This window comes from Apis florea, unplaced genomic scaffold (genome assembly GCF_048593485.1).
Source record: "Apis florea isolate Af1SG1 unplaced genomic scaffold, ASM4859348v1 contig_3158_pilon, whole genome shotgun sequence".
In the NCBI taxonomy this organism is placed as follows: domain Eukaryota; kingdom Metazoa; phylum Arthropoda; class Insecta; order Hymenoptera; family Apidae; genus Apis; species Apis florea.
In genome coordinates, this window is record NW_028256713.1 from 3,391,635 (window position 1) to 3,403,802 (window position 12,168).

Here is a 12,168-nt window from a genome sequence, read left to right on the forward strand (position 1 = left end):
CGTGTTTAACGAGAAGGAGCATCGGTGTCGGACAAACGGTGCCTTCAAACTGTCGCGCGCATTCAATTCAACGGTGATTCGCGGTTCCCCCTCCCCCCTCGTATTCATCGTGTCCCGACCATTTAAACTTTTACGGGTGACAGTTTCGAAGCGAGCTGTCGCGCGAGCTGACGCCCCCGCATCCCCGCCTATTCCTCCCGACGGACGTTTATTCTCGGCGCGGAGAGAAAATCGTCGTTTATGCGTCCGTTTTTCCCCTCCTCGCCCTCTCCAACTGGGGATGACACGTCCCGACACGACATTTTTTTCTATCCGATTGTTTCCGAGTTGTTATCGAATCGGGGAGGAGGAGGAGGAATCGGTGAGCTCGATTAAAAAATCGATCTGAAAGAGGAGAAGGAGGGTTGAAGTTGGTTAGTCGCGGGATATAATTTGGAATATATCGCAAATTGTTGTGGTATTCGTTTCGATTATGGAAGGAATTAATGATAGGAAATTATGCGTCGATTCGAAGGAAAATAAAATAAAGGGTCGAAGTAAATTGGGGGATAATTAGTTAGGAGTTGGTCCGTCGATTCGTTTCGGGTTCTTCGAGTTTTTATTATTGGAGATTGTTGGGGGCGTAATATTTATCTCGAATTAACGAGCAAAAATTGTGCGTGAAAAGATAAAGTAAAAGGATCGAAGGTAGTTGAAGTAAAGGGGTGGTTTTTGGATTTGGTAAATTGATTCTGAATTTGCAGATTTTTAATTGAAAACGGGTTAAGTCGTGCAATAATGTGTAATATTCATTTGAGTTAACGAATTAATATGAAAAATTGTGTCGCAATTCGCGCGTGTCGAGGGAAAAAGTTCGAAGGTAAATTAAAGTAAATTATTAATGGAACGAGAGATGGGTTTGTCTCCATGACATTCATTGGATAGGAAAATTGCGAGACATTAAAAAGGAATTAGAGTAAATATATAGAAAAATATAAGTTTGAAAAGAATTTTAATTTTAGCGTGTTACTAGGAAATCGAAATCGAATCGTGTTTCAATTTCAATTCTTCCAAAGCTTCCTCCGTTTCGTGGGTGCCATAACAATGATTATCGTTTAATTGGAAACCGTTGGGATCGAAATAGCCACCATCAACGGTCGATTGGTAATAATTATCGGTGTACGACGGGATACGAAGATATCGAAACTTTGGCAAAAAGAAAAAAAAAAAAAAAAGAAAGGAAGAAAGAAAAGGGAAAATTGTCGTTAAGTTGGAATTCAATCTGATTGGAATAGAAATTGAAATGGAATCTCTTTTTATTTCTGGATTTAAACGGATTCTTGAAGACAAAAATGGGAGATGGTTGGACCGAAAGTTCGAAGCGCGATGCTGATACCACGATTTTCGTATTTCACCCTTCGATCGTGGGAAATATTCAGAGAGGATATTCAACTTTGTTTGACGTTTCACCGATAAATCGATCACCGTTCCGTTCAATACGCTTCACGAGATATTGCGGAGAGATTAGAAGAGTTCACGGACCAAAATAATAAGAACAGAACGACGATGCGGTTAATCGAAAAATAATCTTATCTTGAAACACTCTTTAACAAAGGAAAACTTGAAAATTTTTATTCAAAAAAATCGATTAATTCGATATCCATCATTTTTCAATCCAACTTACTTTTCAATTCCCTCGCATCGTGAAAAATTTTCTTTCCAGAAAAAAAAAAAATAGAAAGAAAGAAAAACCTAAAAAAAGCACATCTCATCAAAGATCGAATTTTCAAGATCCACGCTGAAAGTTTCAAAAAGGCTTCGATCGAGCTTGCAGTTCGAATTCCAAATGGAAGGAAAAAAAAAAAAAAATCAAAATTGGAAAAAAGTTTCGTACGCTTTGAGAATCCAATTGGCGCGTTCCTTCGCCAATTTCCTCGCGACGGTTATCGCGCTCGTCAATTTGCAAAACAACCACGTCGAAGCATCTCTCCTCGTGGCAACACGTGACCCGGAGAGGAAGCACGAGTGGGTTGCACGTGCCTTTCGCGCGCTCCAACTTCCTGTCCAACACTCCTCGTTCCTCCCCTCATCGCCAGCGCGGTGAAAGGTCACCGAAAGGGTGGATGGCGGCGATAACGCGCTTTGTTACGTAGTCGATGCACGCCTGTCGAAGAATGTTTTCGCGTAGGCACGGACACGGCCGGCATGGAACGAGATAAAATGGCGGGGAAGAGAGGTTCGTGGCACGGTTGCCAGAGACGGTGGTGGATTCAATCTAGTCGGATTATCCTTGGATACCGATCATCCATGCACGATCGAAACTTGCTCGCCTGTGTCAACTTGGCTACTCTTCAAGACAGCCTGCCGACCACTCTAATATTCAAGTTTCCGGAAGATGAATAGAGGTGGTGTACAGAGAGGTGGTCGAAATGAATGCTTGGAAATGGACGTTCTGTGATAAATTTTACGTGACGTGAAGCAAGAATTATAGACTTTTTCGGTTGTGAGAATCTTATTCTTTGCGAGGAACTTGATGTGTTTCGTGGCGATGTAGAGATTTGTTGAGAACGTTTATGTTGTTTGAACGATTAACATTTTCAAGATATATATATATATATTAATATTTTTTTTTTCGTATTAGTTTTATTATATTAATAAGTAATCAAGAATTAAAAATTTCGTTAAGGACGCGCAATAGTTTCGTTTATTATTTATCTTGGATCGTGGTTCCAAATAGAACGTTATTTTTTCAACGAGGATACACGAGAGGATACACGGTTTTGTGGAAAATAAGTCGCTTTAGAGAAGGTTTCATCGCAATCATGGGGATGGCGAGATATTCACATGCCTGAGGGTGTTAACAGTGTTTTCCATCCGAAGAAAGGACGATCTTGGAAAATGTACGAGGTGGTCGCGTTTTTGTTGCGGAGAAGAAGAAAAAAAATGGTCTTTCTCTCGAAGAGAGAGGATGTAAGTGATGATTTGTATGGAACAAGGGTTGCTTACTCTGCCGGGGGAGAACGATTTAAGCGAGCAGTGTGAAAGGGAGAGGGATTTCCTGTGGGAGAGACATAAGTATCGAGTTATAGTGGTGGGATGTTTCGAGGGAAACGCAAATGTTGAATCGCTCAGTCGAGTTCTTTTTTTTTCATTTCAAGAAATGGCGAAAGAGAAACACGAGGTGTTTCTTTTTCCCTGGAAAGTTTTGATATTTTTTTAATGAAGAAATATTGGATTCAGAGAGAGAGAGAGAGAGAGAGAGAGAGGATTTAATCAAAGCGAATGCGGATAAACACGATAAGTTAATCTTAATTTATAATGTAATTCTCGTTCTTTAATTTAAAATTTAATCAACTTCAAATTTATTTTCCCGGCAAAAATTTAAATATAAATATTGAGAAGAAGAGGCAAATTTCAAGATCTTTTAAAATATCAATGTATTTCGATACAATGATTAAATGAATTGGACGAGAGACAAAGAATTTCGAATATATTCCGATCGATATTGAAAATAACTCGCGAAACTCGTGAATCGTAAATTTCATCCTGTTAATCTCGTATTTAAAAAAAAACTCGATCCCGAAACTCTTGGCGATCCCGAAGTTCCGGCGCGGGTTTCGCCCGCGGGTTCGCGCAAAGTGTTTCGATTAAAAAGCGTTTTGCAAAAAGATTTACGGCTCCGGGATGTTTTTGCATCCCGCAACGAGATTCCTCCTCTTTCGTGGTAAAGTTGAAATATATACGGGGAGTGGTGCATACAAATCCGCCATTTGTTTCCGCTTCGCTCCTTCTTATTGCGAAAGTTGTGCGCACGAACCGCGGCCGTGAAACCGAGTATCGGGTTTACGAAACGACCGGTCGTTCGATCAAGTCGTAAATTCATCGAATCGAAGGGATCGATAAGAGAAAGTCGCATGGATTAATTCGAAACGGTGTTGCTCCCGCGCATGTTGCGAGATTTTAATTTAAGGAAGAATTTAACTTTTTCCTTCGATCGAATCCAGAAATAGTTTAAAAGTGGAGGATTTTTTTTAAAAAAATACATACTTTATAGGATTTGGAATAATAGGTGTTTATCAGTACAATTGATAGATGATTGGTTGTATTGCAGATTTGAGTTGAGTTTTTAAAACATGTTGCAGAGAAAAAAATAGTATAGATATCTTTTGGGATTGTAGATATTTACATTTAACTGTTAAATGGTTTTGAAAAATAAGCGTTGCTTTCGAAAAATATTTTTTACGCCAAATTCAGTATTCGTAACGGTTAGGCGTGTATATTGCGAGGTATTTTTTTTTTTTTTTTATTCATATTGAAACATTTGGGTTATAGGGTGGAAAGATTGTAAAACAAAAAAAGAAAAAAAAAATAATAATTTATCGAGGAAGGAACGCTCCATTTATTCGCACATATCGATATTTTATATCCCAATATGGACACACTTGGATACACAATGCACAGAATTATTACGAATAGAAAATATATAGATACATTTTTGAAAATACTGAATATAGATAAAGTAAAATACGTCGTAAAATTTATTTAAGAACTTTTCAGACAATTTTAAACAATTTTGTTAAAGTTGTATCATGCGAAATGTGATTTTTGCATATGTAATCCTGGCAAAAATTACTTGTCAACTATTAATTTTTTAATTCAAATGAGATAATATCGCGCAAATATTATAGATTATATAACGTTAAAATTGGCAAAATTGATACGTGTTTCTAGAAATATCATTTATTACGTTATAAAACTAAAATTTATTTAACCTAAATTTTGACGTGTACATTTCATATATTTCCACGAAAATATTTTATAAAACTTTAGAAAAAAAAAACCTCCATTCGATCTTCAATATTCAAAATTTTACCACACAAGAAATACATAAATATCTATTTTTCCAACACTTTGTTTTTGAACACACACATACACAGGAAAGGACGACCAATATAAAAACTATTTTCGCAGAGATTCGAATAAATCTCATTCCTGGTGTCATACGAATACTCGCGAAATTTTGCGTGGACACATAAGCGGAACGATTTCGTGATAAATTTTCAAACAGTCGGAAAACAGACAAGTCGAAGCATGAATCCATTTCCGTGGTCCCGTTTATTTATGCATATGAAGCGAGTTAACATTTTTTTTTTTTTTTTTTTTTTATACGTCAACAATTATTCGCATCTCTGGCTCACGGGTCGTTTCGCTTCTAGACTCCTAGAAAACTCGTTTCGGACTGTTTTATTCGCGGTTCCATAAACCGAATAGAACCGGTATTATTATTTTTTTTTTTTCCCTTCCCCACGACATTTTGCTTCACAGTCGGCTGAGATTATTTGCACGAAATTAGCCGCGGATTAATTCTTATTATGACATACGTGCACGATATAAATCGCGGTGATACGTATATTCGAGATTATTGGGGCAGAGAAACGTGTTTCTTTTTTCTGTTTCCAGTAAAGTAGTTTCTCGTGTTTCGTTAATCGCGTTATTAATCCATATTCACTAGTGAAAACTAGTCGTTCGTTTCTATTCCTTCTATTCTAATTTATCAAATTATATGCGTTGGGTAGTATATTAAATATATTTAACGTTCTTGATATTTTGATCCCTCAAAATTAAGAATGGCCAATAGACATTCGGTATTAATCCTGTTTAAATCTGTGGGAACATTTCTTCGATCAAATTAACGGCGATAATATTATAAAACGATATTAATAAATTAATAAAATAAATCTTACTCATTATACGCGAGATTGTATCTCTTTCTCGTAACCGCAAAAAGGGTTAAACACCCCCTTTCATCCTATAAGTATACGGGATGAATTTTAATCGCCCCTGGAAAAGCTCGACGGTGCAGCAAAAAGGAGAACATCGCGGAATCATGCTTATCTCTGGTCGTCTCGTTCCAACGGAATTCCTCATCGAGGAAATACAGTTTTAATCCCGTCCCTCCATTTACCGTTATCTCTCACGCGGCTCCACCTTAATTACAATTCTCTAATCGACTGTCATCGTCCACTGATTCACTTATTCATCTCCCGTCTTATATTTTTCTCGCAGATCCGTGCCGTCGTTTCGAGCCCGCCCCATCGTCGAAAGATGACTCTCGCGAGGAGGGATCATCGAATCATCGAATCCACCGTTCCTCGACGACGTTTCAATATCCTCCGTAGAACCACAACCAATTATCAGGGATTAACTTCGAGGGATATATAATATCGAGGAATAATCTTGGAGATAAGGAAGCTTGCTCTCGAGCAGAGGCGGGCGGATCAAAAGGAATTCCGGATCATCGAGAGAGAGAGAGGATCAATGAGATGCTAGGTCCGCTGTGAAAATGCTGGTCGACGATTGCGGCAGCACGATGGGGTGGACTTCGGCCAGTGTGCGCGGGGGTTGGTCCACCCCTGGCGGCTGTAGGAATTCCGCGATCAACTTCGGTGGAAGCGTGCCCTCCCTTCACCCTGCCGGCTCGATAAGATCGCTGCGATCCCAGCATTCTATGCAGGTATTAAAAAATAGGATATTTGCTTTTACGATCGTTCGAGGAATCGTGGATTAAGTTTGTATCGATCTGTTGGGAATCGATAACGAATGAGAAATTGTTTGTCTATACTTATATTTTATTTCTTTTATATTTTTTATTACGTATATTATAAACACTAATCGTTTCATGATCAATTTTGTGCCCTAATTCGGATAGTTCTTCGGTAGTTAGAGTTTAAATTTTTATTTCTGCAGATGAACATTCACATTTAGAATAATTTCGAGAAATTATTATATTATATCAAAAGAAATAGGAGTTTGCTTTTATGATCTTGCGGATCCTTCGTGTATCGGTAGTTGGAAATTAAACTTCTATTTCTGTAGATGGACATCCATTTAGGAAATTTTGAGAAGTTATTACATTTGGTTAAAAAAAGTAGCGTGTATAATTTTGTGCGTTGCGAAAAACAAAATAAGGATCGGTAGATAAATCTCGTTCTAATGGGATTCGTACGGTACAATGATTCGATTATCGATGCAAAAGTCGATGTTCGTGGAGCATTAAGCTCTCGAGTGGAAATCGTCGATCATTTCGCTAGAATTGGCAGCAACGTTCCTCGCCTAATCGGTATTCCGCGCTCGCGACACTTTCACACCCGTCAATGGATATCCAACGACGTTTAATTTCCAGGATGCGCCGTCGATCCTCGCAATTTATCATGGATTCTACTTTGCACTGCAGACGTTTTCTTTTTCTTCAGGGTATGCCGGAGACACCGCGAAGATGCATGCACTGCCACCCGATACACGTGCCGAGCACCCCGAGCAATTACGTTCACCACCCCATGCAGTATTACACGCCGAGCCACTGCCCTGAGCCCAGGAATGGCGTGTACACTCCTCATCGGGGCAATTCTTACCACGGTGGTGAGTCCTTTTTCTCAATTCGTAATCGTCGAGTCTTCAACTGTTTTGATTTAGAAATTTAAGTTTTCTAGAAACTTTGAAATTATGAATTTGCGATTGTGAAACATTCATGAGAAAATTTTTTAACGATAAAACGAACGTAGTAAGGAAGAAACTTTAATATTTTCCAATCCTTTTCGAATCGCGATTCATTTTTATAATAGCAGGTAACGATCCTTCGTTCATATTTGTGTACAAAGCAACTTGTAACAGGATTTTAATATTATTGAAAATTCGGGTTCGACAACATTAAAATCAGAGATTCCGGGGTCTTCATTACCGAGTTCAAAGACTTCGAGTTTCAAGGCTTCGAGGATTACGCTTTATAAAGACTTGTAAAATATCGCTATCCGGCCTTACACGCTTTAATTCCGCGACAGGGAAATTATTTCTATTAAATTTTACGATCTTAAGGCACACTAATAAAGTTTTATAATCTGTTCATTATCATCTCGAGTCCCAAGATAAATTAAAATTATGCATTAGTAAATATTATGAATTTGAATATCCAACATATCTCTCTGATCTCTGTTATAGCGAAATTTTATGGTTAAGCACCTTCGTTTTCGCATTTCACAATTTCCCAACTACCGTAATTACGTTTATGCTGATCTTTATCATACTCTGGAGTGCAACGCGCGCACACACACACATACACGATACTAAACACGATATCATTACGGCGGAACAAGTAGCATCCTCCTCGAACAAAATCTCCTGCGCAGTGAAACGATATATAAAATATTTTCACTTATTTTCTTGAGGAAGGAAGAAGTTTAATTTAACACATTTTGCATTTCATTTGATTTCTCGAGGGCATCATTCAGCCAGATTGCGCAAGTTTCCTCGTAAACTCGCGCTACAAGAACGACACCATCCACTCCGGTCCGCGAGGTAAACTTGCTCATAATCTTCTGTTTTCGTTCTTGCCTCATTGCTTGCTGTGGCACCAGCCTAATCCGTTTCCGTCAAGTTTAGAGAGTACGTTCAATATTCAACAGCAAATGGATATCAAGAGCAAGCAAATGAGAAAAAGAAATGGTTATAAATCATCGTATCGCAAAAAGATACTTGTAATATTTCAAGAATAATTTAATTTTAAAGTTGGCGAACAACGATTTTTCCTTCTACTTCGCTCTTAAGAATTTTTTCAATATTCGATATCTTTCTATAATTTTAATTTTACACGCGATCCAAAAAATTGGGCTGGGTTGTTTAAAATTAAATTTCATTTAGAACATTGGCATCCATCAAATTTCGCGTTGATCGATTAAACTAATATCATTCGGAATAGATAGATCTCAAGGATGCGTTAGAATAAATTCAATATCGAAGAAACGAGTTTAGTTTCTTTATTTCGTGCATCAGGTTTCCCTCTTTTCTATCATCGTAAAGCAAAGAGACTATCCAGTAATATCCGTTCTATAAACTAACAGCAATAGCCTCGTTACCCGGTGCAGGAGCAATTCGAGCGAAATTAAGTTTAGATAAATCGGATAGCAAGACAGATATATCGGTCGGTATATAGATTTCGTTGCCTCTAAAACGGGACCAGCATCTGTTCTATCCGTTCTATTCGTAATCTTCTCTTAGAAATGTTGCTCGTGAAATCTTGTCTCTTGATGCGCTTTCTTCCATTACGGTCTCATGATTTCCTTTCGAATAAATTATTGAAATTAACTTGGTAATTGTGTTTCACCATTACCTCCGATTTCCTGATAATGCTCGATTCTCTTTTCTCAGAGTTTTAATTCAGAGAAAACGTTTCTCCTTTGAGGATACGAATTAAAATAAATAACTTCATTAACGTTCCAAGAAAATGTTTCAATAGAATTTCAGTATCTTAAAATTCACAAGTGATCCAGCCGAAAGTTTTTCACGCATCTTCTTCGCACGAAAGAATAGAAACGAAATTCCATCCATGTCACGAAGAATAACAGAATCGCGATACGTTCTAATGAAAAATATCCGGAGAATGTTTCGCGAGTGATCAGCTACGAAAAAGGGAAAACAATTCAACAAGTTTCGTCTGTAAAAAAGAATTTGACGAAGAAAAAGAAAAAGAAAAAAAAAACGAGCGACAACTCGAGGGAAATTCACACCACGATTACCATCTCTCGGCCATGCGAGATAAAACTTCGCGTTTCGAACCGCGTGTTAATTTCGCGTTGATGTCATTTGCAAGGCGAGGCAACGAGTCACAATTTTCACAATAAATAAATTCAGCGTTACACGATAAACACTTGCACCTGGACAAACTGGTCCGTGTTTGTATTGGCATTCCCCCGGTGGGAATCGATCTCGAATCAATAACGGTGTGTATCGTTCGTTTGTATTATGTAGATGAGGCCGCGCGCTCGAAATATCCTCCACGATACGAAACTTTCGTATTTTTCGCTCGATTTTCACCGATTCACCATTCACCCTTCTCCCATTTTCGTGGCCGATCGTTTCGTTTATTCTCCTCGATAATCCGATTTATCCCCCTTTTTTTAATTGCATCGCGGAATCGGAGGTCGAACGATAATGCGTAGCGTTTTTCGCGCGGAGATTTTTCTTTTTTTTTTTAGATTATTTCGTCCAATTTTGAAAATATATTTCGTTGAAATTTTCGTAAAGCGTACAATTTTTATAATCGAAATGGTGTTTCGTAGTAGAATAAGGCTCGTCAAAAGATAGATCGGTCACAAATCGTACGTAGAGCGTCAACCAGGTAGAATGGAGCAATTATGAGCAGGCAAGTAGAGCAGGTCGATTTAGCCAGACGAGTAGAACAAATGGCTGTGGTATTCGGATAAGTAACGAGGGTTGGTTACGGTTGGAGAAGTGGATTAAACTAGTGGATTAGATTCGAACAAAGTGCAAGTGTCGAGTCAACTATTGTTAGACAAACTTATTAATTTAAAATCTTCATTCTCGTTGTACTACTACATCGAATGTCTGATTATATCAACAATTGTGCCGTTAGATGCAAGGAGGATCTCGATAACAGTCAGTTTTTATATCTTTAGAAAAATAGGGATTAATCATTTGCATCGATTTACCACAATGTTTCGTTATATAATATTTCGTCAAAAAAAAATGCTTTATGAAAAACTATATTATTTTATAAAAAATTGGAACAGATCCAATTGAATTTTTATGGGTTTGTTTCAATTATATTTTAATTAATTATGTTTTAATAATAAAAATAATTGATTCATTATGCTTTTCATATAAACTTTAAAGGTATGGGTGTACGTTGTAATTTCGAACAACAATTTGAAGGAATTATAAAAAAGAATCTGATTAATTACTCTAAAAAGTTATAAATCGGTTAAATTGTTGCACAATTTTCCAAGATAATCGTGCTTACGTACGTTCGTCTCTCAAAAAACAATTATCCCGAAAATGGCACGATTCCGGGATATCGTTTCACAGATGGCGACGTTTCAATCTCGAAAGCCACTCTGGAACAGCTAAATCATCCTTCGATTCATCTTTCAACGTTGAGGCTTTTCGTTCGAACGTCTCGAACGAGACGCGCGCGTTTGTCCCTTCGTTCTTGTTGCCGATCGATTTTTGACAAATATCCCGTCGTGCCGCGTACATATTTCAAACGGTGGCTTCGATCAGAATCGCCTGTTTTTCTTCCTTACCCCACGGATGGGCCGCGAAATGAAAATACGCCGCTGGATTTTCTCCGTAATTTCGCCAGTATTTTGCGACTTTATCGCGGAATCGAAGCGGTGGATATTGCGGTTTCCGGAACGGAATCCACGTTTCGAAAACTTGTTCAAACCTGCCGATAACTTTTCTTTTATAGTGCGAAATCAACGTTACTTTATATGTAAACAGTTTTGCGCAAGTATTTAATAACAATTCGTTTTATTTGTTCTATTCAAAGTGGATGATATTGCGAACGATTTGTTGAAATATCCTGAACGATAATATCATCTTATAAATTATAAAAGATATTCGCGCTCAATACAGCGAGCCCCTATTTTACAAACGCGAATTTCGCATATAATTCGAATCTGATTCAAATAAATTAATTTCCAGAGTGTTGTATTTAATTACACGGTTAATCGATAGAGATAATGTGCCAATATTTGAACGTGTAAAATAACATATTCGATGATAATCGCATATCCAAAAATCTCTTTTATACCCGTTGCAATTTAATTAAACTTGGATCTAATCATCGATTATCTCCAACGAATCCAATGCCGGCCAAAATATCTCGTTCGAGCTATTTACACCATATTCCAACATCTTCCAGTTAATTTAATATCTCCTCGCGCGGAGATCGAGAAAATTATCGAGAAGAATCAAAACGATTCGTTCTATTATATCTCTTTTTATAAAATTAACTCTCCACTCTCTCCATCCATCATCCATACTTTAATCTCCATCCGATCCAACGCGTATCGCACACCATCCGTTTCGAGATATTTGATATTCCCCCAGAGAGAGAAAGAGAGGAGGAGGAGGAGGAACCGTTTGAAAAATTAAACGAGCCGTCTCACCGTAATTCTTCGTATCCATATTTTTCACCCCAGAAAAAGGTAGAAGGAGAAGGGTTATAAAATCACGAAATTCACACCCGGGCAAAAATCTCTCATTATTTTTGCATCAAAGCAACCGGTAAGTTACGACCAGCCAGTAGTCAGATCTTAGAAGGATGAATCGTAATTTCTTTTTCGCCGGCCCCACGATTTTTCCAACTTTCGACTCCTTTTTCACGCAATG

General features: G+C 37.8%; 1 protein-coding gene across 1 annotated transcript in view; it reads left to right on the forward strand.

Moving 5' to 3' along the window:
- Positions 1–12,168, forward strand: part of LOC100863946 (monocarboxylate transporter 10) — an 83,074-nt gene that overhangs the window by 14,663 nt on the left and 56,243 nt on the right. Inside the window, exons 2-3 of the mRNA XM_086909400.1 lie at positions 6,046–6,493; positions 7,233–7,398. Coding sequence (XP_086765526.1) covers positions 6,323–6,493; positions 7,233–7,398 — 337 coding nt within the window. The 5' untranslated portion in view covers positions 6,046–6,322. The remainder of the gene's footprint in view (positions 1–6,045; positions 6,494–7,232; positions 7,399–12,168) is intronic.